Source organism: Salmo salar, chromosome 10 (assembly GCF_965601325.2).
Source record: "Salmo salar chromosome 10, fSalSal1, whole genome shotgun sequence".
NCBI classification, from domain to species: domain Eukaryota; kingdom Metazoa; phylum Chordata; class Actinopteri; order Salmoniformes; family Salmonidae; genus Salmo; species Salmo salar.
The window spans coordinates 16,851,910-16,878,741 of NC_138300.1; the positions used below are offsets into that span (position 1 = coordinate 16,851,910).

Consider the following 26,832-nt stretch of genomic DNA (forward strand, 5'->3'; position numbering starts at 1 on the left):
TTTTTATATATACATTGCGTTTTCCTTGGTAGATTATAATTTCATCGAAAACGAATCACAGTTTAATCTGTCAATTTTTGTTTACACTGAGTATATATTTTTTATGATCCCTTTATAAAAAAGTGTATGGACGTTGCATCTACAGAGGGCGTTCGCGCTAATCGACTATTGTCAAACTTGACTTGCCTTGTTTGTTTTCAAGGCTTAATGGTTGATGCTAAGGAATCGTTAAACTGGTTGAGAGCATTGCAAATGGTAGAATTTAAAAAAATCGGGAATCATACTCAATCTCCATCTAAAAAGTCAAACTGAGATGATCGACATTTTCGAGGCGAACTCTCGACTAAAAAGTAACATACGGGTTATCATCGTAGAACTTGAACGTTAGATAGCCACTATAGCGTGAGCAGGGTAGTGCTAGCTAACTTGATAAACGTTTTCTTATTTTATTGGACGTTTCTGGTGAATTGCAATGAGACAAATGCATACAAGCTAAGTTAGCATACTATACTAAGAATATACATCACCATAATCGTCAATGTTTTCGCCTCGGAATGTTGCTTACCACCAGTGCTAACTAGCATGTTAGCAATGGTATGTTGCAGGTAGTTAATTAGCCGGGGTTTGAATGTTGACTGACGCTTAGTTATAAGGCCTAAAACGGCTAGTAGAGATTTGTAAAGAATATTTTAACATTCCTGTATGCGCCATTGTTAGGTTGCTACAGTAGTTGAGTTGTATTGGAACTCATTAGCGAACGTTAGCTACGCTAGTGGGGGCGCTTTGGGAGTTAAGCCAGAATGCCAGATACACAACGACCATGTCGGAAAATTTTATATAACGCACAGCCCTTCTAGACATCAAATTGGTCACCTCTAGTAATTGTGACTTTTCTATGTAAACTGACAGTTGCATTATTGCATTAAGTTAATGCAGTTTTGCACCATCCTACAATTGGAGTTGTTGGTGCCAGTGCGATTAAGTTGCGTACATAGATCCACATTTGAACTAGATTGAGATAGCAAGTCACTATCAGTCGTCTTGCCAGACATACAATGTCAGAAAACCAGGGCAACGTGAACAATAACGTCCCGCTAAATAACAATGGGGGGGCGAACAGAATACGAAACCCTAATATCAACCAGAACCCACTCATCAATGTTCGAGACAGACTTTTCCATGCCCTATTCTTCAAGATGGCAGTTACCTATGCCAGATTGTTTCCACCATCTTTCAGAAGAATCTTCGAGTTCTTTGTCCTATTGAAGGTAAGACTTTCCTCTCAGTATTTTACCTTCATGTAGGCTACAATGTCAAGAATCAGCTAACAAGAACGAACGGTAGGTTAATTAGCTTCAAATTGGTTTTGTACATGTGTGATTTCTGCTTCTCACAGGGTAACTTCTTCCAATGATAACAGAAAATGTAGGCGCTTTTAGCAACGCGGTTCTGTTACATGCACTCGCATTGCTTTCAATTGTATTGGGTTGCACAAAAAAGTCAGTGGGAAGCCAGAAGTTAAATCCAATTCCATTTCAATTTACTGTGCCTATGGGCAGGGAATTTGAGACAAAATATCTCATAGATCTTCTTAAACAGTTTCCAAACGTGGGTCTGTTGTAGACCCAATTCATCTCTGCTTACCTCATGTCAAAGTCCCCCACAAGTTATTCCTTTTTGTCCACATAATGGTGCACTTGCAGGACTTGCATTTTGACATTAGGTAAGCAGGTCTACAACAGACCCACGTTTGGAAAGTATGTTTAATAATGCAATCCTTTAGATATTTTGTCTCAAATTCATAATGACCAACCGTCCTGAAATTGTATTTTGTTTCGGACTTCCCATGGACTGTTTTTGTGGAACCCCCCAGGCTGGTTAGTTTCTCACCCAACTATAGTGTAGTTTGTTGAACCTCAACTTGACCTGCCAAAAGTGGGACGTGAATGGGTCTATGCAGCGTGCCCTCGCCGTTCTTTGCATCCTGTGATCATGCCACAGTCCAAATTCCGAATTTGTTTGGAGTGGTTCTGCTACTGCTGCTGCCTCTGTTTTGATGTGTGGAGTAGTGTGGGCCTTAGATCTTACAGTTGAGTAAAACATAAGTAATCAACCTCCACAATTGCCGCTTGATTGCATCAGATTCTGACCAAATAAACAAATCATGTACGTATTTATCTCTGCCACATCACACTGGCGCATAGGAATGGTTTGATTCAGCACAACAATAACCAAGAAAAACCTTAGCATTAGGTGGAAAGGTTGTACATGTCAAATGTATTAGTTCTAGCCACATCCTTGTCATCAACAGAGTCAATGATTGACACATCTATTCTACACAATGTATTATTATAGCCAGTAATTAGCTCGAGTTTCATCATTGCAGTAAGGCCGGCCTTTCCAAACTGTGATTAGGCTTAAACCCGGGAAAGCCTTTGCTTGTGCAACTCAGGGCATAAAGGAACACATTGACCAAAATGCACACTCATCCTCATCAGCTCCTCATGAAGGTTGCAGGCAGCATAACACCAAAGACAGGCATTTTCAGAGGGTTATAATTGCAGTGACCCTCAACTCAGTCTAGTCACTAGTGAGTCATCTCATTAGAGCTCTCCTGTCCTAGCTTTTTTCCCATATCTGTGTGAATAAAAACTATTAGAGGTAGTTAATTATGTTTTTATGCGGTCAAGGTGTGTGTGTGTGTGTGTGTGTGTACAAAGCATTAAGAACACCTGCTCTTTACATGACATGCTGACCAGGTGAAAGATATGATCCCTTATCGATGTCAGCATTTTAAATCCACTTCAATCACTTTAGATGGTGAGGAGACAGGATAAAGAATGATTTTTTAAGCCTTGAGACAATTGAGACATGGATTGTGTGTGTGCGCCCTTCAGCGGGTGAATGGGCAAGACAAAAGATTGAAGTGCCTTTGAATGGGGTATGGTAGGAGCCAGGCGCACCGGTTTGTGTGTCAAGAACTACTTCGCTGCTGGGTGGGGATGGGGGTGGTGGTGCAACTCATATTAGGAAGGTATTGTTAGTGTTGTATCAAATCAAAAGTCTAATCAAATTGTATTTGTCACATGCACCGAATACAACCTTAGAGTGAAATGCTTACTTACAAGCCCTTAATGTTGAGGACAGACGTTCCTCTAGCGGAACCCCTCGCCAACAGCCAATGGAATAGCAGGGCGCGAAATACAAAAATCTCATAATTCAAATTTCTGAAACAATCAGCTATTTTACACCATTTTAAAGATAAACTTCTAGTTAATCCAACCACATTGTCCGATTTCAAAAAGGCTTTACGGCGAAAGCATAACATTAGATTATGTTAGGACATCACCTTGACTAGAAAAACCACACAGCCATTTTCCAAGCAAGAAGAGGCATCACAAAAACCAGAAATACAGCTAAAATTAATCACTAACCTTTGACGATCTTCATCAGATGACACTCCCAGGACTCAATGTTACACAATACATGTGTGTTTTGTTCGATAAAGTTCATATTTATATCAACAAAAACCCCATTTTACATTGGCGCGTGATGTTCAGAAAATGTATTGCCTCCAAAACTTCCGGTGAATGAGCACATCAATTTACACAAATACTCATGATAAACATTGATAAAATTTACAACAGTCATTGAAAGATTTATAGATACACTTCTCCTTAATGCAACCGCTGTGTCAGATTTCAAAACAGCTTTACGGGGAAAGCACATTGTTCAATATTCTGAGTACAGAGCTCAGCCATCAAAGCAAGCTATACAGTTACCCGCCAAGTTCTGGAGTCAACAAAACTCAGAAATAGTATTATACATTTTCACTTACCTTTGGTGATCTTTGTCGGAATGCACTCCAAGGACTCCCACTTCCACAAGAAATGTTTGTTTTGTTCGATAAACTCCATATTTATGTCCAAATACCTCCTTTTGTTCGCGCGTTCAGATCACTATCCAAAGGCAAAATGCGCGAGCGCAAAACCCAAGACAAAAAGTCAAAAAGTTCCATTACCGTTCGTAGAAACATGTCAAATGATGTTCACAATCAATCCTTAGGGTCTTTTTATCATAAATATTCGATAATATTCCAACCGGACAATAGCGTATTCATTACAAAGGAAAAAGAAGGAACGGCGCGCCTGTGTGACTGCGCAGTAAACACCTCATTGGCATCAGGCAGTCCACTTGTTGAGTGAGCTCTTATTCTCTCCCCAGTAACAGTAGAAGCATGAAACAAGGTTCTAAAGACTGTTGACATCTAGTGGAAGCCTTAGGAAGTGCAAAATGACCCCACAGACACTGTAGTTTGGATAGGCAATCACTTGAAAAACTACAAACCTCAGATTTCCCACTTCCTGGTTGGGTTTTTCTCAGTTTTTTTCCTGCTATTTGAGTTCTGTTATACTCACAGACATCATTCAAACAGTTTTAGAAACTTCAGTGTTTTCTATCCAAATCTACTAATAATATGCAAATATTTGACTCTTGGCCCGAGTAGCAGGCAGTTTACTCTGGGCACGCTTTTCATCCGAACGTGAAAATACTGCCACCATACCATCATTTAAGATGTGTATATAAAAAAATACATAAATATTTAAGGATCAACAATAAAATAACAGTAGCGAGGCTATATACAGGGGGTTCCGGTACAGAGTCAATGTGAGGGGGCACCGGTTAGTCTAAATAATTGAGGTAATATGTACATGTAGGTAGAGGTAAAGTGACTAGGCATGGATAATAAACAGTAGCAGCAGTGTAAAAATGGGGGGTGGGGACAATCAAATAGTCCAGGTAGCCATTTGATTAATTGTTCAAGAGTCTTATGGCTTGGAGGTAGAAGCTGTTAAGAAGCCTTTTGGACTTAGACTTGGCGCTCCGTGTGTGTGTACATTGTGTACCAGGCCTCCACACAAGCTAACTGACAGTGGGAATCCGCCTGCCTGAGTCCGTCACCAGGCAGGAGAGAAGAGCGACGCTCTGATGCAGAGAGAAGGGGGGAGAGAGAGAGGGAAGGACAGAGGAGAAGAGAGATGGACAGCCATTTTCAGAGGCACCTGCCTGCCATAACTCGTTGGGATGCGATGGATGGGAAACAAAATGGCACGTCCCCTATCTGTCTCTGTTGTCACTGACACTTTAGCTTTGGACACAAGCATCTTTTTGATGTTCTGAGTGTTGGCTTCCTGATGAAGAGGATCATTCTAAATAAACCAGGCTCTCTAGCATAGCACCTCACGTTCCTCCTCAGCTGACTGCTCTCTGTAGGAATCTATCCTACTGCACCTTTTGTAGTGGGAACCTTCACTAAGCAGCCTCTGTGACGGTCATTTAGGCCAGGGTTTCCCAAACTTGGTCCTGGGGGCCCCCCCTGGGTACACAGCTGATTCAAATAATCAAAACTTGATGATGAGTTGGCCATTTGAATCAGCTGTGTAGTGCTTGTGCAACAACCAAAATGTGCACCCAGGGGAAGCCCCAGGACCGAATTAGGCTATTTCTCCACCATTTGATGTATAGGATTCAGGGTTGGGGGGGAACATTTTGAAAAGCAATTGACCCTGATCCTGACAGGATCTCTTTCTGCTACTCCTCAAACCTTGTATGTATGTGAACTATCTTTTGTTTCTGTTTCTGTCAATGTGGTTGTCATTAACAGTATCAGTGTTGCAGGAGGGGAAACATACAAAAATGTATCCCTTAAACTAGGGCATTGCCAGTGACCTCACAATACGATATCATCATAATTCTTAGGTGCCGATACGATACGTATTGCGATTCCCATGATCCTATATGTATTGCGATTCGATATTCCAAACATGTTGCTCACTATATGTCTGCTGCAGAGATGACAAGAGCAAGAGAAAATGAGTTGAAAACATGTTTGCTCACTTTAAAAAAAGATGGAGAACAAGCTATAAAATGAAAAATACCAGACTTTTGGCGCAGGTAAAGCCGACTAAGACTACCTATCAAAGTATCTATATAATATTGCGATATGTAACTGTATTGATCCCCCCCCCCCCCCCCCCCCCCCCCACAATAAACATCTGTAAATCCCAATATCGCCCTAGACAATCTGCAAGAGTTTAACGCCCTCCACCCTCTCTCGCTCTACCTGTCTCTACCTCTACCAGGCCCTGTTTGTGCTCTTCATCCTGGCCTACATCCACATCGCCTTCTCCCGCTCGCCCATCAACTGCCTGGAGCACGTGCGGGAGAAGTGGCCGCGTGACGGCATCCTGCGCGTGGAGATCCAGCGCAACTCGTCGCGTGCGCCCATCTTCCTGCAGTTCTACGACACGGACGGCTTCCAGGGCCTGGTCAAGGAACCAGAGGGGGAGGGAGAGGGAGGAGGAGGGCTGGGCCTGGCCGCGCTGCACCACGAGGAGGAGGATGACGAGGAGGAGATGACCCTGGAGATGTTTGACAACAGCTCTGTGCAGGTGAGGGTGAGAGAGAGGGAGGGAAGCAGGGATGGGGGCTTGAGAGGAAGGCTAAATGCAGAGACGCCAATGATCCTGCTACCGCGTGCCCCTGTCCAGAATAATGACCATACAATGACCTTCCATTGTTCACACAGTGCCTTCAGAAAGTATTATTCCACATTTTGTGTTACAGCCTGAATTCAAAATTGATTACATTTGTTTTTCTCACCCATCTACACACACTATCCCAAATGTATTGACTCAGGTGTGAATACTTAAGTAAATGAGATATTTCTATATTTTATTTTCAATACATGTTAGAATCACCTTTGGTAGTGATTACAGCTATGAGTCTTTCTTGGTAAGTCTCTAAGTGCTTTGCACACCTGGATTGTACAGTATTTGCACATTTATTTTAAAAATTCTTCAAGCTCTGTCAAGTTGGTTGTTGATCATTGCTAGACAGCCATTTTCAAGTCTGGCCATAGATTTTCAAACTGATTTAAGTCAACTAAAACTAGGCCACTCAATGTCATCTTGGTAAGCAACTCTAGTGTGTTTGGCCATGTGTTTTAGGTTATTGTCCTGCTGAAAGGTGAATTTGTCTCCCAGTGTCTGTTGGAAAGCAGACTGAACCCGGTTTTCCTCTAGGAGTTTTCCTGTGCTTAGCTCTATTCCATTGCTTTTTATCCTAAAAAAACAACCTCGTCCTTGCTGATGACAAACATACCCATAACATGATGCAGCCACCGTCATGCTTGAAAATATGAAGCGGTACTGAGTGATATGATGGATTTGCCCTAAATGTAAGGCATGATGTGTTCAGGACATAGTTAAAAAAAAAAAAATCCACATTTTTTGCAGTTTTACTTTAGTGCCTTCTTGCAAACAGGATGTATGTTTTGGAATATTTGTATTCTGTACAGGCTTCCTCCTTTTCACTCCGTCATTTAGGTTCATATTGTGGAGTAACTACAATGTTGTTGATCCATCCTCAGTTTTATCCTATCACATCCATTTAACTTTAACGAAATCCCTGAGCGGTTTCCTTCCTCTCCGGCAACTGAGTTAGAAAGGACGCCTGTATCTTTGTAGTGACTGGGTGTATTGATACACCATCCAAAGTGTAATTAATAACTTCACCATGCTCAAAGGGATATTCAATGTCTGCGTTTGAATTTTTACCCTTCTACCAATAGGTGCCCTTCTTTACGAGGCATTCGGAAACCTCCCTGGTCTTTGTGGTTGAATCTGTGTTTGAAATTCACTGCTCGACTGAGGGACCTTACAATTATCTGTATGTGTGGGGTACAGAGATGAGGTAGTCATTAAAAAAATCATGGTGAAGACTTATTGCACATAGAATGAGTCCATACAACTTATTTAGGCTTGCCATAACTGAGGTTGACTTTATTGACTCAAGACATTTCAGCTTTTAAATTTTTATTAATTTGTAAAAATGTTTAAACATATTTCTACTTTGACATTATGGGGTATTGTGTGTAGGACAGTGACACATATCAATTTTAAATTCAGGCTGTAAAACAACAACAATTAGCAAAAAGTCGGGGGGGTCTGAATACTCAAGTCTTTTTCTCCTCTCTCGCTGTCAGTTTGAGCTAGACATCGAGCCGCGGCTGAAGCCCTCGCTGAGCGGCATCGGCCTTGGGGGAGGGGGCCTCAACGACAGCCAGGACCTCTCCTTCAGCCAGTCGCCCACTAAAGGTATGCAGCCGCTGAGGGAGACAGTCTCCGAGATTGAGATGCTAACACGAGCAGGTAAACTCAAACCCCCCTCACCCAACCCTACCCACCTGTCTACACCCCTAGTGAGTGAGAATCCTCAATCCTCTCCTCTCACCGTTCCTTTCTTCCTCCTCCCCTCTTCCTGCAAGCTAGCTCCCTTCCGGGCATCTTCTTGTCTTTGGTCACCCCCTTTCTGCCATGATTCCATTCCAAAAATGTGTTCCCTTGTCTTCTGCCACCTCAACGACTTCCTGTAGCTGTTGTTGTGATGGATCAGACTGTTTGAATCTGGCAGTGTGGCCATGATGCCATCGTATGTCCTGCAGTGGGCCCTGGCTGTGCCAAGACGAAGACTGTGTTGAGCTGACCTTTTGCAGCTCGATCCAGCAGTAGCAGTCGAGAGCCAGGCTCCAGACTTTAGTTTAGGCCCTGTTTGTGTCGTGTCTGTGTGCCCTTGCATTGGCTTTAACAATTCTAAATGGCCTTTGCATAACATTTTCTATGTGCTATGTATGCATGTTTTGTGTTTTATTGCTGTAAGTCTGACTCCTTTCCGTAATTTGCTTTTAATTAAGTCTTGGCAATGTGTTTCTGTCAATGTTTTGCCATTTTAGGTGGGCTCTAACTAGTTTAAATATGAGTTCTAATGCAATGCAATTGTGATGTGGGGTTGGTGGGTTGCTGTGTGTGTGTTCTTTGTTGGTGTGGTAATCTGCACTGCTTACCTGTAAGTGTGTTTCTGTCTGTGTGTGTGTCGTCAGTGTGGCCTCAGGAGGAGTACATAGTTGAGTACTCTCTGGAGTACGGCTTCCTCCGCTTGTCCCAGACCACCCGGCAACGCCTCAACATCCCCGTCATGGTCGTCACGCTGGGTAAGTGGTTATAAAGCCTACTTAACACTGTCATAAGCATGATCGCAGATGTCATGAATGGTCTTAGCTAGATGAGCGGTGTTATTAAACCTGTCTAAACTCATAAACATGACATACATATCAGGTGTCATACATATTCATATCTGGGTAAGCTCTGTCATAAAGCCTACTAGAAACACTCAGAAGCATGCCATAGGATGTGTCATAAACAGTGATGGGAACTAATGTTGCTAAAGTGATAGGAACTATGACCACTGACTTGCAAGTTAGCTTGCCAAAGAGCAGCAGTAGTTGGTTAGATCAGTAGTTACCGATGAGCGGCGGTAGTTGGTTAGATCAGTAGTTACCGATGAGCGGCGGCAGCTGGTTAGATCAGTAGTTACCGATGAGCGGCGGTAGTTGGTTAGATCAGTAGTTACCGATGAGCGGCGGTAGTTGGTTAGATCAGTAGTTACCGATGAGCGGCGGCAGCTGGTTAGATCAGTAGTTACCGATGAGCGGCGGTAGTTGGTTAGATCAGTAGTTACCGATGAGCGGCGGTAGTTGGTTAGATCAGTAGTTACCGATGAGCGGCGGCAGCTGGTTAGATCAGTAGTTACCGATGAGCGGCGGTAGTTGGTTAGATCAGTAGTTACCGATGAGCATGCTGATGTACTCAACCTCTGGTGGCTAAGATGGACAGGAGCTAGCTAGCTGCTGACTTTTATTTGGAAATATTTTAGTATTTGGGCCATAGATCATATTGGCCAACGCAATGGTGCTTTATTAAGCAGTCATCTTAACGAAACTCAAAGCTGAAAGCGCTCTCAGACCACCCTTTGTTGCGCGCCCACGGCTAACTTTCACATTAGAATTTTAGCAGACACTCTTATCCAGAGCTTTAAAGGCAAGCGCAATCAAAGTATCGCCAGCAAAACACTTCACTCAACATCGTACTCAGGCACACTAAAAAGCCTGGTAGAATTAGCACAGATGCAGTGTTCTGAGGACAGGAGGTGCTGTCTGTGTGAGGCTTCGTATCCTAATCCTGCGCGTGTGTGTGTGTGTGGTGGGCGCGCGTGCAGACCCCATGAAGGACCAGTGCTTTGGGGACGGCTTCAGCCGCTTCCTCCTGGATGAGTTCCTGGGCTACGATGACATTCTGATGTCCAGCGTCAAGGCCCTGGCCGAGAACGAGGAGAATAAAGGTACACTGTGGTTAAGGGTGGAGGTCTGTTTCTCCTGCATGTGTCTTTCCTTGGTGGTATGCAAAACTGTGTGTGAGCGCGTGTCTGATCGGTGCTCTGTGTGTGTGAACAGGCTTCCTCAGGAACGTGGTGTCAGGGGAACACTACCGATTTGTCAGCATGTGGATGGCCCGCACCTCCTACCTGGCTGCCTTTGTCATCATGGTAATATTCGTAAGTATCAGTCTCCACACACCATTTGTCAAAAGTGTTCGAAATCCCAAGTGTTCAAAATCTTACGTGTTAAAACATCCCAAGTGTTCAATTTAGCCCATGAGAAGCCTTTATTTGGGTTCCTTATCTAAAGTTTCACCAAACAATACATTTTTATGATAAATTAGCTGGTGCTAACTACACGCTCTCTGGGTTTCTCATGTAAAGAAGAAACGTAAGATAAGCTTTATGTGCTATGCCTCTTTAAAAAATTAAAAGGGGGGAGGTGAAAAGTAAGAACGAGGCATTCCATTGAAAGTTTCATTTTTGTTTTCCTCTGTATCTGCAGACCCTGTCAGTGTCTATGCTGCTGCGCTACTCCCACCATCAGATCTTCGTCTTCATCGGTGAGAACACACACACACACACACAGACCCCTCTAGCAGCCTTGAAAGACACACTCCGTGCCGCACATCTCTTTGACCCTACGGCGAACTCTCTCACCTTTGACCCTTTCCGTCTCACCAGTGGATCTGCTGCAGATGTTGGAAATGAACATGACCATCGCCTTCCCAGCAGCCCCTCTGCTCACCGTCATCCTGGCTCTCGTGGGTAAGAGTGTCTCGTCGTTTGAGCCACCATGCAACAAGCTGGGTCTTGTTTTTTGAAATTATTTTATTTACGAATGAACAGTGGTTAAGAAGAAACGTTCCCTATTTCCCAGGTATGGAGGCCATCATGTCGGAGTTCTTCAACGACACCACCACCGCCTTCTACATCATCCTCATCGTGTGGCTAGCCGACCAGTACGACGCCATCTGCTGCCACACCAACACCAGCAAACGGCATTGGCTGAGGTGAGTCCAACACGCCAACACCAGCAAATGCCATTGGCTGAGGGAAGCCGTGCATACCCTCCAATATCTCATAAAATGGGGATGGGTTGACGAGAAGGGAACTATTTGGCGCATTTCTTTGACTTCAGCAAACAACTGATCACTTTGTCTCTCCAGTTCCAGGCAGTCCTTCCATTCCACAGTCAAGCCAGTCCAGTGTGATGCTGGTATTTTCAGCTACTCTCTAAGGAGGTTGTCTCTGTCTCTCCCGCAGGTTCTTCTATCTGTATCACTTTGCGTTCTACGCCTACCACTACCGCTTCAACGGCCAGTACAGCAGCCTGGCTCTGGTCACCTCCTGGCTCTTCATACAGGTGAGACACGGCAGGGAAGGAAAGGAAGGGTTGGATGAAAAAAATTAAATTGGGGACATTTTTTAAATAAACTGGAGAAAAGACACTCCCAAACTAGTGTACTAGCCCACACACGCCTCCAGCGTTTTGAATAGGAAACACTGGAGGCTTTGCATTTGTTTCAAGGGGTCTACACACTGAGCTGGAAAGTGCTTTATCATGTTATTGTGCTGTTATACCGGCTTATTATTCATTAGATGTTACTGTAATCTAAGAACATAGAACCGTATTTGTTTGAGTAAATAGCAATGAAAGTCATATTGGGTTAGAGTGGGTTTTTAAACCCAATTTTAAACCAATTTCCTGAATAAATCAATTTCTCTGTAGTAGCGACTGTGCATGATGCTAATGTTTCAGCCCTCATGCTAGTGGCTGTCCCAAAGAGATTAGCACCCTAGGCTACATTTTAGCCAATGTAACGATTCGCCTGTGATTTGAGATCAGACCCCTGAAGTCATGCCAGCCACAGCTCTTGTTGGAGTTTGTAACCCTTCCAGCCTCTCCAGGCCCAGTTTCTAACCCCATTACTTAAAAACAGACTTATTTTAACCCCTACATACCTCTCTTCTTCATCCCTCCATCCCTAGCACTCCATGATCTACTTCTTCCACCATTACGAGCTTCCGGCCATCCTGCAGCAGATCCGCATCCAGGAGATGCTGCTGCAGAACCAGCAGGCGGGCCAGGGGGGCAACCAGACGGCCCTGCAGGACAACCTTAACAACAACACCACCGCAGCAGCTGGAGGAGCAGCTCCAGCCCGGGGGGGGGCAGCCAACGGCCAGGTCCGACTGCCAGATGAGCCACAGGCGGCCCAGGCCCAAGGTACAGCGACCCAGTCTAACAGCCTGGCCAGCAGCGCTACGTTAGAAGGGGCCCAGGAAGAGTTGACGATGACGACGGAGCTAGACTGGATGGCGGAGACGGCGGCCATCATCACGGAAGCCCTGTCCTCCTCCTTGGCTCCCCAGCTGGAGAGCACAGAAGGGGGGTTGCTGGGGGAGGCCGGAGAGGTGGGGGGGGTCATGGTTTCTGAGGCGGGCCTCAGCGTGGTGGCGGAGATTCGAATGGAGGGAAGTGGTGGGGGTGGAGGAGGAGAGGGCACAGATGGCCCCAATCCCAGCTTGGTTGCAGTGGAAATCAAAACCATAGGGGCCTGCAGCAGCAGTGCAGCGGGCTCAGGCCCGCCTCTTCCTCCCTCTCCTTCAATGGGAGGACTTCAGGAAGCAGAGACTAGCCTCTCTAGTGTCAGTCCTTTCCTTCTTCCTCCTTCTCCTCCTCCACACACAGACTGCAGTAGGGCAGGGGCTGGGGAGCCAGAAAGCCCTGGGCAAAGCCCCACAGACTGGGAGCCCAAGACAGAGGAACCCTCCAGCCCCACTCCGTCCTGAGCCCCCCTACTCCAACTCACTTACGTATGCTCCCACATGCAGAGGCAACATGTCTTCTCCCCCCTCAATTCCTCTTCCAACACCGCAAAATTGCCGCCGTGGCTATATTACTGTAATCTCATTCTTATGACACCAAGGAGAAGAGAGGGATGGAAAGCTAAGAAGAGCCCCCCCCCCCCCCCCATCCACTCTCCTCTAGGATCACTGCTACGGAAATGTTTTGTTTTGCTTTTAGTTTCCCCATCCTTAGTGGGACAGTGACTTTTTCCATCCGTCGCAGAGTTTTCGCTCAAATTATGTGTGAGATGCACCAACTTTGCTGCAAAGGTGTGGAATCGTTCGTGAAAGGCTACCATGACATTTTGCCATGTGATTTTTTTTTTTTTTGTTTGTTTATGATCGAAATTGATTTGTAAAATAGTGAGGCGGCAATCCTATTGCGTTGATGTACAATTCCTTAAAGGATGTTTCTGTTGGTTAGGTGTCTCGACGGGCTTTGGAAATGGCAGTGTACTCTATGCGTTTTCTTTTTGAGAGCACAGTGGACTACCATGCCAGTCATCACAAGGCTGCAACACATACTCTTATCCTAGTCATTCATTCCATCTGGTCCTCGAAACCCAGAAAAAGAAAATACGAATACAACCCTGCTTTTCTGAGTTGCTCTAGTGTCTGAGTTGGTCATTTTTCTTTCAGAACTGTAGGCTAGTAATGTTGCTGTGGTTTGTGTAGATACTTAGTCACGCACCACTTTTTCACAGGCGCTCAACTCCTCCAGTTTGGAGGTTGTAGTCGTAACTGGCAACCAGCTCCACAAGTTAGCGCTAGCCCTGAGTGGAGCATCATGGGAAATTGAGTTTTCATCCACTCTTCGGGGGTGTTAAGTAGACCTGCTTGCTCTTGTTCAGATCCCCCCCCCCCCCTCTGCTTCTTTTACGACGATTGGCAGTTGCTCCCTGTACATCTTGAGCTGAAGAAGAGTGGCCATCGTTGCGGTTTCTCTCATCTTAACCCCTTTTGAGTGAAACTGCGTCATTGGTCCGCCCCTGGGAGCTTTTCTGTGTACTGCTAGCCAACCAATTCTCTCATCACCATGTTTTGTGTTTGTCTTTCACATTAGAATCGCTTCACTAGTCATGTGCAAATTAAACAGAATCAACCTGAAGGCTCAACCATTGCCTTAAACACCCGTTTCATGGTCTTCAAACAAGATGATTTAAGTCAATATTTGTCCCCATGGCCCCTTAGACCGTATTCCAAAAGAGGAGCGTGTGACTGTAAAAAAAGAAATGCGCTTCATCACAAGGAAGTTTTCTGGATCACGGCATCAGCTGACTGAGGCCCACTCCAAGCTCAAACACACAAATCGTTGCCCCAGACTGGCACAAGACAATACCAGGCGATGTTGAACAGCTTTAGGGTAAAGCCATTGTACCCAGCCAACCCATCTCCATTACATTTGTCATTGAGATCTACCATTCAGCTGCCCAACTGGATAGTTGTGACGATAAGGCATATATTGGACCCTGGGGGGCATTTAATTTTGTAGAAAAATATATTTAGAATTAATATTTCATCTTTCATCAATGTTCTTGTTTCAAAACTTTCAGGAGATTATGATAAAACTGCAGAATGTTAAAAAAAAACCTTCCACGACTGTTGTGGCCACTGCTCTATTCCATAGCTCACGGGAGACTAAATAACTGGCTTGTAAAATGCTACTGTGATGCTCGGTGTATTTGCTAGGGTCTAAAGACAATTTTATTTTTCTCCTGTAATCAGATGGACCTAACATGCATCATGCTTCCCCATTTCTGGAACTAGCTGACCACGGTACTAACATGGAACAGGGTATAACACAAGTTGAGAGGTTTTGACATTGTAACTTTATAGACGTAGACACTGTCAGGGAATGAACAGTAGTCATTGACAGGTGTGGTCGACGGCTTGGTCCTCAGCTGTTTGAACTGAGAACGATCTCCTGACCAGAGAGCTTTTATTTTTGAATGATACTTTATATGATTCCGAATGAGAGATTAGTGCAAGTTGAGATTGCCCTTGTTGGCCCCATATCAGAGGAAAATGGGTTATATTTCAACAGCATGGCGATAATCAAGGGACATTTCGCAGAATATCATTGTTCGAGTTCTATTGAGACACGAGGGGTTAGAATAATTTCTGCTCAGTGAGTTGGGTGGAGATGTAGTCAAGGCTATGCAACGGGCAGGACAGAGGACGTGGTTATGGGATGAGAAGGTTGTCCAAATTGTGCAATATGACAAGTCCTTTTAAAGAGAAGTCTGAGTTCATTCTAGGGGAAGCTTTTACCGCTAAGAGAGAAGAAAAATTGTTCCATCAATGAGGTTTTCTGATCAGTTTCTTTATCTGTGCCTATATTCCGTTCTGTGAGAGAAAGCGGGATGATTGTAGCCTTGCAACAGTTGCTATCCATTTGTAGTTAATTTTAGACAATGATAAACGAATCCTTCGATCTGTGATGGACTAGATTCCTCTCATTCAAATGTATTTAACTGTTCAGTAAACCAAGTGCAGTAGAAGCATTCTTTGCACAAAATGCCGTTGGTGTGGTTATTTCTGTTTGTGTGTCCTAGTATTGATCATGGAAATCCTAGACACAAAGTATGTTGTCCACCACAATATAATATATATTTTACCTTTTTATTTATCCAGGAAGTCCCACTGAGGTCAGGAGACCTCCCTTGTAAAATCAAATACAATTTTATTGGTCACATAAAATAGGAACTTCCTGGGTATTGTATGTTGACATATTTCAAATCCTGTCACATGGATGTCATGTCACATCCATATTTGGATCATGTTCATGGGGAACCCCCTGATTGACAAAAGGATCCTATATCAGAAAGGAGAAATGACACCCTGTTTACTTGTTTAAAAGTGAATACATGTTTAGAGTTAATGTGTAATAGAGCTCGCCAGCTTGTAGTCCTAAAAACCAGAAATGAGTTACCTCCTGGTTCATTCAGCCATTCATCTGGGGAAAGAATAGGGTTTTGGGATAAATGCCGAAAATAAGGTTAACACAGGCTTAGAACATCTTTGGGCTGATGTTTTGTTCTGAGTCAGTTAACGTGACGTTTTGTGTGCTAATTTTTCATTTTCTTTTATTGCATAAATTCTTGAATTCTCAGTGACGTTAGCTGGTAAAGATTCTCATAGAACAAACCGTAAAAGATCTAAGCCTGCGTGTATCGCGGACATTATTTTTGGCGTTTGTCCAAAAACCTTACAAAAAACTCAATTTTCCCGTAGGCTTTTTGCCAACCAACCATGGTGGACTTAGTAGCCTACAAAAAGACGTCATTACTATTGCTCTCTATACACTGCCAGACATCAAACATGCCTAATACCTGTTATTCTATCACTGAAATCACTGAAATTTCCCCCTCAGTACCGAAAGGTAAAAATACAGACCACACAAAGTACACAATACAAGGATTCACATTTCAACCTTCGTCACAACCAACACTTTCATCGGACTTTTATTCTTGAAAAACATGTCAATCAAGGCCAGTGAACAATATCGATTCGGATCTCAAAGGAAATAAAACATACGACGCACCACTCCTGATTCCTCCGTGGGAGTCGGGGTCCTGTGGCAGAGGAGAAGAGAGGAGTGAGCGCTACAAAGTTTAATGGCTCAGTTCACAGAACAGATGCATGGGTGGGCGTGCTGGTACCTCCAGCCCCACCGCATTGGCACGATATACTGTATTCAAGTAGGCCTGAGGTTGCACGCATGTTACCAGCCATATGAGGCAGTTGGGCAGCGTAGAGCACAAGGAATTCCCAATGCCCTAGAAGCTCTCATTTTTCACCCAGTAGCAAAAGGTTGAAAGGTTGGTGTCCAGGGAAAGAGCTGCCATGCTACGGCATCAGGATCACAGGAAAAGGATACATCCAAACAAAGGGAATCCAGCTGCTTTCAACAAACCCCTCCCCTTTTAACCCCTTACTACACCATTGATTGGTCCGTGTCCAAACACCAGAGGGGCATCACCTCTTCTCGTTGGTGTGTTTGGCGGGGGCTGTGCGGACTGTGGGCAGGGCCTTGAGGACAGGGTCTGTCATGGTGGTGGCACAGCGGGTGGAAGGGAGGGACGAGGTGGTTTTGGTGGAGGTGGGGAGGGATGCTGCGGCTAAAACCACGGGGGGCGTTCCTGACACTATGGGTGCAGAGCAGGCGGCCTTCTCCTTGGCCAGGGAAGTCTGCAGCTCAGCCCTCCTGGCCAGAGCCGTCCTTAGCTGATCCCGGATCAGGTCGATCTTCTCCTGTAGCTCTTGTAGCTCCCCTGGCCTTGGAGGAACGCCCAAGGAGGAAGATGAAGGGATGGATGAAGAAGAGGAGGAGGGGAGGGAGAGCACCAGGTTGGCAAAGGAAGTCCCGAAGCCTCCGTTTGCGCAGACACGTGTTGCCTGGTTAGCCCCGGGGATACCTTCCCCCCCTCTCCCCCCTTCGGACTTGGTCACGGCCCGGGCTAGCAGGCGGCGGCTGTTGAGGGTCTCCAGGTTAAAGTGGACACGCTTGTTGTCCTTAGCGGCTGCAGCAGAGGAGTCCCTGCTGTTCTCGTTGTTCCACTTGGCCGATGCCTTGGAGAGAAGGGGGTCAGGGGGAGGCTGGGGGTGCTGGTTCTTCTGGATGCAGCAGCTACTGGGAGATAAAAGGCTTGTGTCAGTAAAGAAAGAAAGACACTGGTCTGGTGTCAAATCAAGCCCTAGTAGTGTGTTAGCTCGCTTTGAATCTGTAACTCAGCAATATGACTGCCTCCTCTCATTACCGCTGATGGGTAAAAGGGCCAATAGGATTCTACCTGTCCATGTCCTGTCAGATCACTCATCATGGAAGAAAGGTAAAGTTAGTACTTTTTTTTTAAGGTCTCCATAATGGCAGCCATTTTGTCACCTTTTCTCTGTGTTGGTGTCCTGCTTCTTCTTCACGTCCTCATAGGTCTGGTTCAGGGCTCGGTGGATTTTCTGCAGAATAAATGGGGCTATAGTTACACTGACAGCCAAGGGATACAGGGGGTTGAAAAGCTCCACACTGTTTTATTCAAAACGTGCAGAATTGACACCATCTTAGAAATTGTAATTACTTTTCCCCTCTCATTAATAATCCTCAATTGGGGAAGGAGCTTAGAAGACCTCCGGGTACTTAAGCCAGGCAGATTTGAAATGTCAGTCCTTTTAATGTTCAACTTGGACTGGGCTTCCAAAATGGTGGTTATCTAAGTCAACAGCAGATGGCGGTGTTGCCTTAATGTTTTCAAATGACAGCCAAGGTGATTTATAGTCCCAATGACAGTCTAGCCAAGAGCATGAGAAACCTACACCATAAACAACATTTTACAAGCAATAACGGTTTGTTAATATTGAATTCACAGTGGATATGTGAAGTGTAAGTGCTTTTAGATATAGAGTTTGTAAAACATGCCAGGGAGAGCCACACATTTTGTTCAAGTAAAAAAGAGCACTTTAAAAAGGCCAATGAAAGAAACTATGAAAAAGTCTGAAGACTGAGGCAGGAACAGGAAGGTTCTCAAGGCACTGGCTTACTGTGAAAGGATATTGTATTGATACAGACTTGCTGCCATTCAAACGCACACACACAAACTCTCCTTTGGTTCACACACACACACTCCCTCCCTCCATCTCACCTGGCTGGTGTGGAGCCAGTACTTGTACTTTTGTCGTCGTCGGATGCGGGGCAGCACCATGTGGTAGAAGGCGTGCTCCCCAGCCAGGGTGAGCAGCGACGTGGCCACGCCCACACACAGCAGCACAAACAGCCCTGAGAAGTGACGAATGCCCATCTGGAGAGTCTGTAGGGGGAGGGGACAGTTGGGTTACTTGGACAGGGTTAACACACGTAACACAGGGGGTTAACAATATAGTCAATTGATTGTCAACCTCCGGTCCATGGACCGGATCTGGTCCTTGGAATGATGCTGATCGGTACAATGAGAACCTTGTCATTAGATCTCAATCGAATGGATACTTAGCATAGTTTCAGGTCTCAAATCTTTAGTGATCCTGTATGGATCAGTCGGGTAGAGCATGGCGCTTGCAACACCAGGGTTGTGTTTGATTCCCAGGGCCAGCCATACATAAAATGTATCCAAGTATGACTAAGTCGCTTTGGATAAAAGCGAAATGGCATATATATTATTCTGCACTGACACCCCCTGTTTTTGCCTCTAAGGGGCAGTTTATTCATCTTGATTCAGACAGAGATTGTCCATAGATATCCAGTTAGAGTTTTGACACGAGGAGGCTTCTGTCGGCCCCTAGAGATGCCTGGAGGGGTCCTGCGTAGGAGAACTAATCAGAATGTAAAAAGCCTGGTGGCTAGGGCTATTACGATGACCGTATTACCGCTACACCGGCGGTCATGAGTTAAATTACCTACCCACTGGGCACACACTGTAACGTTGAATCAATGTTGTTTCGACATCAATTCAATAAAATGACATTGAACCAACGTGGAATAGACGTTGAATTGACGTCTGGGCCCAGTGGGTAGGCCACTCACTCCAGAACTGCGCTCTGTAAATGAATGGTGCTGATGGTCGACGGTAGCCGACAAAACTTGCTAACGGCCATCAAGTCGCTAATGGCCTGGTACTCAGCGCTCTATTGTCCCTCTAATTACTCTGACGTCAATGCGAATGCAATGGAAAATCAAATCAAACAGCTTTTTGATGTGTGGAATGAACTAAGTGTTCCTATAAACCCAGTCATTGTGTAACATTTCTATAGGCTATGGAATCCCGTGTGAAATCAGAGTTTGATGGCGTCTATTAAAAAGAAGAGGATCCCAGCTTTCACTAATTGAAATGGATGATGCTGTGTTCCCATTAGAAACCCGAGCAGTGAGCCCACTGAGTGACACATGCCTGATCTCTGTCCCATGAAGGTTTTCAACCTCCATGCCATGGGCTGCCTTCGGGAATATTCTATTTCCTGGTATTCTATTTGGTTCTAGTTTATTCTACTGTGTTCTCATTGTATCTCTATAAGCCTACACTTCTACTCTACTCTATTTTACCCTGTATGATTAGTTTCTACCCTGTGGGCTGCTGCAGAGGCCCTTTTTGAATTGCAGCAGTGCTTAGAGGGAATTTAGCCTAAAAGCGAATTTATGCTTGATCTGTAAATGTGGTCGGAGGCGCCGTGTGACGCAATTGCGGAGCCGTACCACATTGCCGAGCGCCTTCCAAATGTTGTAACAATGTGGAGGACCTGTATCAACACAAACTCACTTCCTTGACAACTTCCATCTCAACAGCTCTACTCAACAGCTCTGCGCTGCCCCGAAAAAGTGTAAGATGTATGAATGCCCTGACTTTCGCATAGGCCGTTTCACCGTAAAGGCTGCACGGCCAATGCAGACGCCGGATTGACCATGCAGTGCCTTTTAGTCAGGACAGTGTGTGCTTGAGACGGTGTGTGCTTGAGACGCACAGTGTGAGCAGTGAGCACCCTGTCTGAGTATCCACCTTATGGTGGACCTGCCTGCCAGCCCATACAGCAATACATTACAGTAGTTGTATAGTACAGTGCACCTCCATAGTTGTATAGTACATCTGCATAGTTATACAATACATCTAGCGTGTTAAGGTTTAACAACATTTGTTGTTGGGGATGTGCTGTGTATATATACAGTATACACTGAGTGTACAAAACATTAGGAACACCTTCCTAATATTGAGTAGCACCCACTTTTGCCCTCATAACAGCTTCAATTCGTCGGGACATGGACTCCACAAGGTGTCGAAAGCGTTCCACAGGGATGTTGGCCCCTGTTGACTCCAGTGCTTCCCACAGTTGTGTCAAGTTGGCTGGATGTCCTTTGGGTGGTGGACCATTCTTGATACACATGGGAAACTGTTGAGAGTGAAAAACCCAGCAGCGATGCAGTTCTTGACACAAACCGGTGAGCCTGGCATCTTCTACCATACCCCGTTCAAAGGCACTTCATTTTTTGTCTTGCCCATTCATCCTCTGAATGCCGCACATACGCAAATTTAACCTGTCTCCTACCCTTCATTTACACTGATTGAAGTGGATTTAACAAGTGACATCAATAAAGGATAATAGCTTTCACCTGGATTCACCTGGTGAGTCTGTCATGGAAAGAGCAGGTGTTCTTAATGTTTTGTATACTCAGTGTCTATGCAGCCGCATTGTCTAACACTGTTTGACACTTTTCCGAAAGGAGAGAGAACTTTTCAGAGGAAATCTTCTAAACCGAATGCAGACCTCCTGCCTCTCTCTCTGATATTATCTGTAGAGGTTTGGATGTAGGTGGGAGGGAGGGGGGGGGGGGGGGGGGGGGGTAGACGATGGCAGGCTTGTTTCCGAAGTGCTGACACAGTGAACCCCAGGGGTTCAGTCAAGGCCCACCCCATCTCTCCCTCCACCCCTCCCTCCCGACATCCTTCACTCCGTCCCTCCTCCCATTTCATTCTGGGACTCGGCCAAGAAAGGGAGCTGCCAGTCTCAGCCTCGTGCCACTCTGCTCCCTCTCTCATTTTCTCTCTCTACCACTCTGCTCCCTTTCTTTCTCTCTCCCTTCCAGTCTACCACTGTGCCCCCCCCCTTGCTCTCTCCCCCTCTTCTTCTTACCCACTTCATTCACTCGCTCTCCCCCATCCATCGGTCACCCCCCCCTCTCCCATCCTTCTCTCTCCCTCCCCATCTCCACTCTACATTCTCCCCCTTCCTTCTCTCTCCCTCGCACTGATCCAGTCGTGTTTGGTATGCAGGGGGGATAAGTTTTAATGGGATGAGTTAAGGCCAGAGTATGGATGGTGTTAGCCTGTCGAATGTGTTTAAGAGTGGGCCCATCCTCCGTCATATTGTTTCTGGGCAGCCGTAGCTCATCTCCCCCTGTTCCCCTCCCCACTCCGCTGTCCCTCAGCCTTTCCCCTCAGAATCCGTGTGAGGGGAAGGATTTGGAATGGAAATGAGGAATAATCTGTTCAATGCGGACCACAGCAATTCTCGACCTCCTAATTATAGTAAAATAGTGAAACACATTAAACTGTAAAATATATAAAATGAAACTGTGAAAGATTTAGATGAAACTGTGAAAGATGTAAATTAGACTGTGAAAGATATAGATGAAACTATGAAAGAATAAACTGTGAAAGATATACATGAAACTGGGAAAGAACTGTGAAGGATATAGAGGAAACTGAAAGATATACCCTAGATGTGTGGTTTATAGGGCGTTTTTTTTAAACTTGTGCTGCATTCACTCCTCGGATTTTCTCACATTGATCCAAGGCAGCTTGAAAATTACAGTCTGCCAATGTATATTTTGACATTTCCAATTCTAAATTTGAGCATCTTTAAGGGGCCGACATGGCCAGGTACACGATGACAAAAAAAAAGACTTCAACGTTTATGACATCACAGTTCAAAGGAACGTCGCCCGGGGCAAATCAATAAACCAAAAATCTTTCCTCAGCGGTGCTAACAGAATAAACGTTATTGTCAGTCGTGTCGTGTGCAGCTCAGTCGAGACGAATGGTAGACGTTGTCATGTGGGAAACATCCGTGTTCTACCATCCATCCCTCAGTCACTCCCCAAAGTTAAATCGGATGATAATTTGATAATTAGGTAATGATAAGACTAGGAATGGCTTTGATGTTTCTGCACAGATGGCTAGGATCACTGCTTGTCTCGCTCTAGCACCGTTTTCCCCATCCTGAACACGCACACCTACAGGCACACACACACACACACACACACACACACACACACACACACACACACACACACACACACACACACACACACACACACACACACACACACACACACACACACACACACAGCCTCTCTCCACACACACTCTCTTCAATGGGTCTGTGCAGACCACAAATCACTGCGAGCTGATATGGTGTTGGCATTAGAAAAGCAATCCCAGAGTCCTCAGCTGCTGTCTGTCTGGGGAGCGAGAACCAACAGGTAAACAGCCCACATCGTCATGCTGATGGGACCAGATGGTTGCCCCAGTAACAGGGCAGCAACAATAATAACACTAGCGTAAAACGATTCAAACAACCAGTTATGTAGTTAGTAACAGACAATGATGTATATAAACACTTGTCTATACTAACAGAGCCATTGGGCCAGGGCAGTTATACCAGCTCAGTAAGTTAGTAGCCTTGCTGAGCAATCCGGAACGGCTAAGTAGCCTTGTGCAAGCCATAACGGCTCATAGGAGCAAGAGCCTATCTCCTGTTTCTGTAGCGTGAGGCAGCTTGATGTACAGGTATACCCCCTGAACAGGACTCTAGTCTATCGCAGGGCTTACCCCCATATATCTACTTAATGCTAAGTGCCAAGCAGAGACGCATTGGGTCCCATTTTTACAGTCTTTGGGATCACTCGGCTGGGGATCAAACTCCCAACCTTCTAATCTCAGGGCGTGAGTTGGAGTACTATACTAGCTAAGTGCTTGAGGTTAAAGGATAACTTTAGGATGACACACAATCCTGAGAGGATATCATAGACACACACACACACAGAGGCAGAATCTAGCAATCAATATTTTCCCTAAACATCTGACACTGACGGATTCCAGACCGTCTGAAGAATGTCTGCAACCCAGACTTGCATAGCTCTTAGAATGCATGCCCAATACATTGCTTCATTCAAGTGGTATGCTAGTGTGGATATTAGAACAGAGTCAAACATCCAGTTTGACATGTCCAGATGTATGAGAATGGCCAAATCCAATGTCCATCAACTGTCTGCAACCAATGTGGTGTGCCTACAGGGGGCGCCACTCCGCCACAGCCACACTCTAGCCTGGCACCTGATCTGCTGGTGCTGTCTGCACAAACAGATCTGGGCCCAGGCTGATTTTGATGGCCATAGAAGTTGACAAGATAGGCCAAACAGATCTGGGACCAGGCCACAGACAGACACTCACCTCGGTGACGGCGAACACCCTCTTCCCACAGGGCACCACCTTGTACCACTTGTCGTGCAGCATGTCCATGTAGCCGTCTGACTTGTAGCGACTGATGAACTCTGACACGTTGTTGGTCAGAGGGGAGTTCTGCGGTAGGCCTATTCCATAGCCTGGGGGGGTGGAGAAAGAAAGCATAGTACAATGGTACAATGGGTATTGTAGTTTATAGAAATTCATGGAAATCAAATAACTACTATAAGCTTAGTAAAAAGGGTTCTTCGTTTGTCCCCATAGCAGAACAATTTTTGGTTCCGCGTTGAACACTTCGGCGGTGAAAATGGTTCCACGTAGAACTTTGTACAACAAAAAAAAAGGTTATTTTCAGAAGGTTCTCCACTATGGTTCTAGGTAGCACCTTCTTTTCTAAGAGTATAGATGAGATTATTCGATTATTTCTATGGTTTAATTCTATTTGTTCAGGTGATCCCATTGAGATGAAAAGTCTCTTTTACAAAGGAGAACTGTCCTGTGAAGGAAGCATTCAACCATTTGTTACATTAAAGTAGGCACAATAGGCGAGGGTAAGATATCGTTAGACGCAAACAAATGAAGAACAATGTAAAAGGGTGGTTATGGAGGTAAACAACATGTTTACAATGTAAGCATGTAAATATGTTAAAGTTTTGGTGCGTTCCCTTCTATAGCACAAGTCCCATAGCTTTGCAATCTGGATAGAAACACTGACGAGTACGTCTCACATCTGCTAAATAAACAGACTTTATTTTGGAGGTATCCATTTTTACACCATTCCACTTCAAATGCCCTAACTGCTTTAAAGATTTCTTTAAATTGTTTCGGGGGAGAACTGAGCAGCGGCCTGTACTCGTATCATTCCAAACTTCATGCAGAGTGAGTTAACTGGCAGACCTAGTCTGGATCCTCTCCTCCTCTCCGCCTAAGGATATGAACACGTCATAAACCATGGCAAAACAAATCATAGAATTATAAGAAATGAGCTGTAACACTGCGACATTTTCTCTCAGCCTCATGGTTAAATGTGTAGAATAGCAGGAAATTATCTTTAAAACAGCAACATTTTCTCTCTCTCCCTCATAGCAAAATGTATAGAATAGCATGAGATTAGCTAAATGGGGAAGGGGGGGCCCTGCGAAACTGCGGTACGCTTCTGATCCAAACCAAATCGGATGACCTTACCTTCAACCCTTTCAGAAGGGGAACACAGGGCTTTGGTTATTATTATAGCTAAACCAGAGTTCAGCCTCCATGTCGCTCCATAAAATGGAATAATTCCTCCTCTACCTATACTGCTATTCCTGTACTTTACTCCTTTGAAGTTTTTAATGACATTTTGTGAATGAGATTTTCGATATCGGATTCTTGATTTACGTGGAAGGATGGAAGGGAAAAAAATCCCCATCTCGTGGTCGTCGTTAGCAACAGGAGTTTGAGGAAAGATTGATGGAGGAAGACAGAAACAGGACAAAGAAAAAGTGGAGTGTTCGGCACATCCATTATCTAATGACAAGGAGTGTGTGTGTGTGTGTGTGTGTGTGTGTGTGTGTGTTGGCTTTGACAGCAGAATTAATAATGAGTTTTGGTGGGCTGGGGATAACAGAGAGTGAGAGCCCAAGGATCATTGAGACACAACAACTCATTCTATCTCTCCCTCCTCCCTTCTTCCCTCCCTCATCCCTTCCGTCCATCTCAACATTTTTATTTAATCAATGGAGGGGTTTACCTCTGCCTATCCATCCCCTCGTCCCTCATGGCTAATGTCTGTCAGTCATCTCCCCTTCCACTCCTCCTCACTCTCCCTCACTCCCCCCTACCCCTCCCAATCAAGACGACAGATGCCAGACAAGGCTCTGACATCAACACGTTTCATCAGAGCGAGACGGCCCGAGCATGCACACACACACACGAACACGCACACACAGTCAAGCACACACACACTGTCAAAGGCGTTTTGGAATGAGGATATGCGCATATGCGTATGTGTGCGTGCGTGTCTCTCTCACAGCCTGTCTGTCTCTGTCTGTCTGCCTGCCTGCCTGCCTGTTTGCCTGCCTGTTTGCCTGCCAGCTCCAACAGGTAAAAACAGCTGAACTACTACGCTGTGTAAAGCATGTGCTTCAGTCTAATACTCTTAATTAATGCATCGGAGATCCAATAAACATCCCTCTGTTTCCCATAAAGCCAACAGAGTCGGGCCCCTGCGCTGGCACAGGCGTCCCTGTAGCCCAGTGTTAATGACGATGTTGTGCTTAGTAAAGGTCCTCTTTGAATCACAGTCATTAAATACTGGGTGGCTTTAATCACCAAATCGAAAGAGTCCTGGCACCTTCCAGTTCCACTGTCTGTAGCCCACTACGACTCAGTCCAAAAACCAGAGACAAATAAAACCCTGAAGAGGCGGGGACAGAGATTCAGAAAGTCTTTTGAAAGAAGGAACTCTGTTTAAAGTGATAGCTCATGGCTGCATTTGAGCGGATCAATTGTTTTAGTATCTGGAAATGAATAAATAGAGGACTAGCTGCCAACCCGAAAGAGTGTGTGTGTGTGTGTGTGTGTGTGTGTGTGTGTGTGTGTGTGTGTGTGTGTGTGTGTGTGTGTGTGTGTGTGTGTGTGTGTGTGTGTGTGTGTGTGTGTGTGTGTGTGTGTGTGTGTGTGTGTGTGTGTGTGTGTGTGTGTGTGTGATGTGATGTGATGTGATACTGGATGGAGCAATGAATACCGTGAAGAACCATGTAGATAAAGTGCAATGGAATAGCGA

At 45.2% G+C, this 26,832-nt stretch overlaps 2 protein-coding genes across 4 annotated transcripts in view; one reads left to right on the forward strand and one right to left on the reverse strand.

Moving 5' to 3' along the window:
- Nucleotides 1-167: 167 nt before the first annotated feature.
- tmem259 (transmembrane protein 259) lies at nucleotides 168-15,649 on the forward strand. 3 transcript variants are annotated; one of them, XM_014216059.3, is made up of 11 exons: nucleotides 168-1,268; nucleotides 6,144-6,452; nucleotides 8,048-8,159; nucleotides 8,942-9,052; nucleotides 10,117-10,239; nucleotides 10,352-10,452; nucleotides 10,781-10,838; nucleotides 10,960-11,043; nucleotides 11,156-11,288; nucleotides 11,542-11,641; nucleotides 12,268-15,649. In XM_014216059.3, the coding sequence occupies exons 1-11, from the start codon at nucleotides 1,056-1,058 to the stop codon at nucleotides 13,069-13,071; spliced, it is 2,148 nt and encodes a 715-aa protein (XP_014071534.2). In that variant the 5' UTR covers nucleotides 168-1,055; the 3' UTR covers nucleotides 13,072-15,649. The 3 variants fall into 3 exon arrangements, with proteins under 3 accessions (XP_014071534.2, XP_014071535.1, XP_014071533.2); XM_014216058.3 differs by having other exon boundaries at nucleotides 169-1,268; nucleotides 8,048-8,213; XM_014216060.3 differs by lacking the exons at nucleotides 11,542-11,641; nucleotides 12,268-15,649 and having other exon boundaries at nucleotides 11,156-11,292.
- A 927-nt stretch (nucleotides 15,650-16,576) lies between these two features.
- Nucleotides 16,577-26,832, reverse strand: part of LOC106613616 (glutamate receptor ionotropic, NMDA 3A) — a 31,948-nt gene continuing 21,692 nt past the window's right edge. The window contains exons 5-8 of the mRNA XM_014216062.3: nucleotides 24,057-24,208; nucleotides 18,765-18,929; nucleotides 18,014-18,084; nucleotides 16,577-17,758 (exon numbers count right to left, since the gene is read on the reverse strand). Coding sequence (XP_014071537.3) covers nucleotides 17,107-17,758; nucleotides 18,014-18,084; nucleotides 18,765-18,929; nucleotides 24,057-24,208 — 1,040 coding nt within the window. The 3' untranslated portion in view covers nucleotides 16,577-17,106. The remainder of the gene's footprint in view (nucleotides 17,759-18,013; nucleotides 18,085-18,764; nucleotides 18,930-24,056; nucleotides 24,209-26,832) is intronic.

Bases quoted from the DNA above. Each gene is read 5' to 3' on its own strand.
- tmem259 (XM_014216058.3), top strand. From the start codon at position 1,056: ATGTCAGAAAACCAGGGCAACGTGAACAATAACGTCCCGCTAAATAAC. The intron at 10,453-10,780 runs GTAAGTATCAGT...CTGTATCTGCAG, and splicing joins TTGTCATCATGGTAATATTC to ACCCTGTCAGTGTCTATGCT. The intron at 10,839-10,959 runs GTGAGAACACAC...CCGTCTCACCAG, and splicing joins TCAGATCTTCGTCTTCATCG to TGGATCTGCTGCAGATGTTG.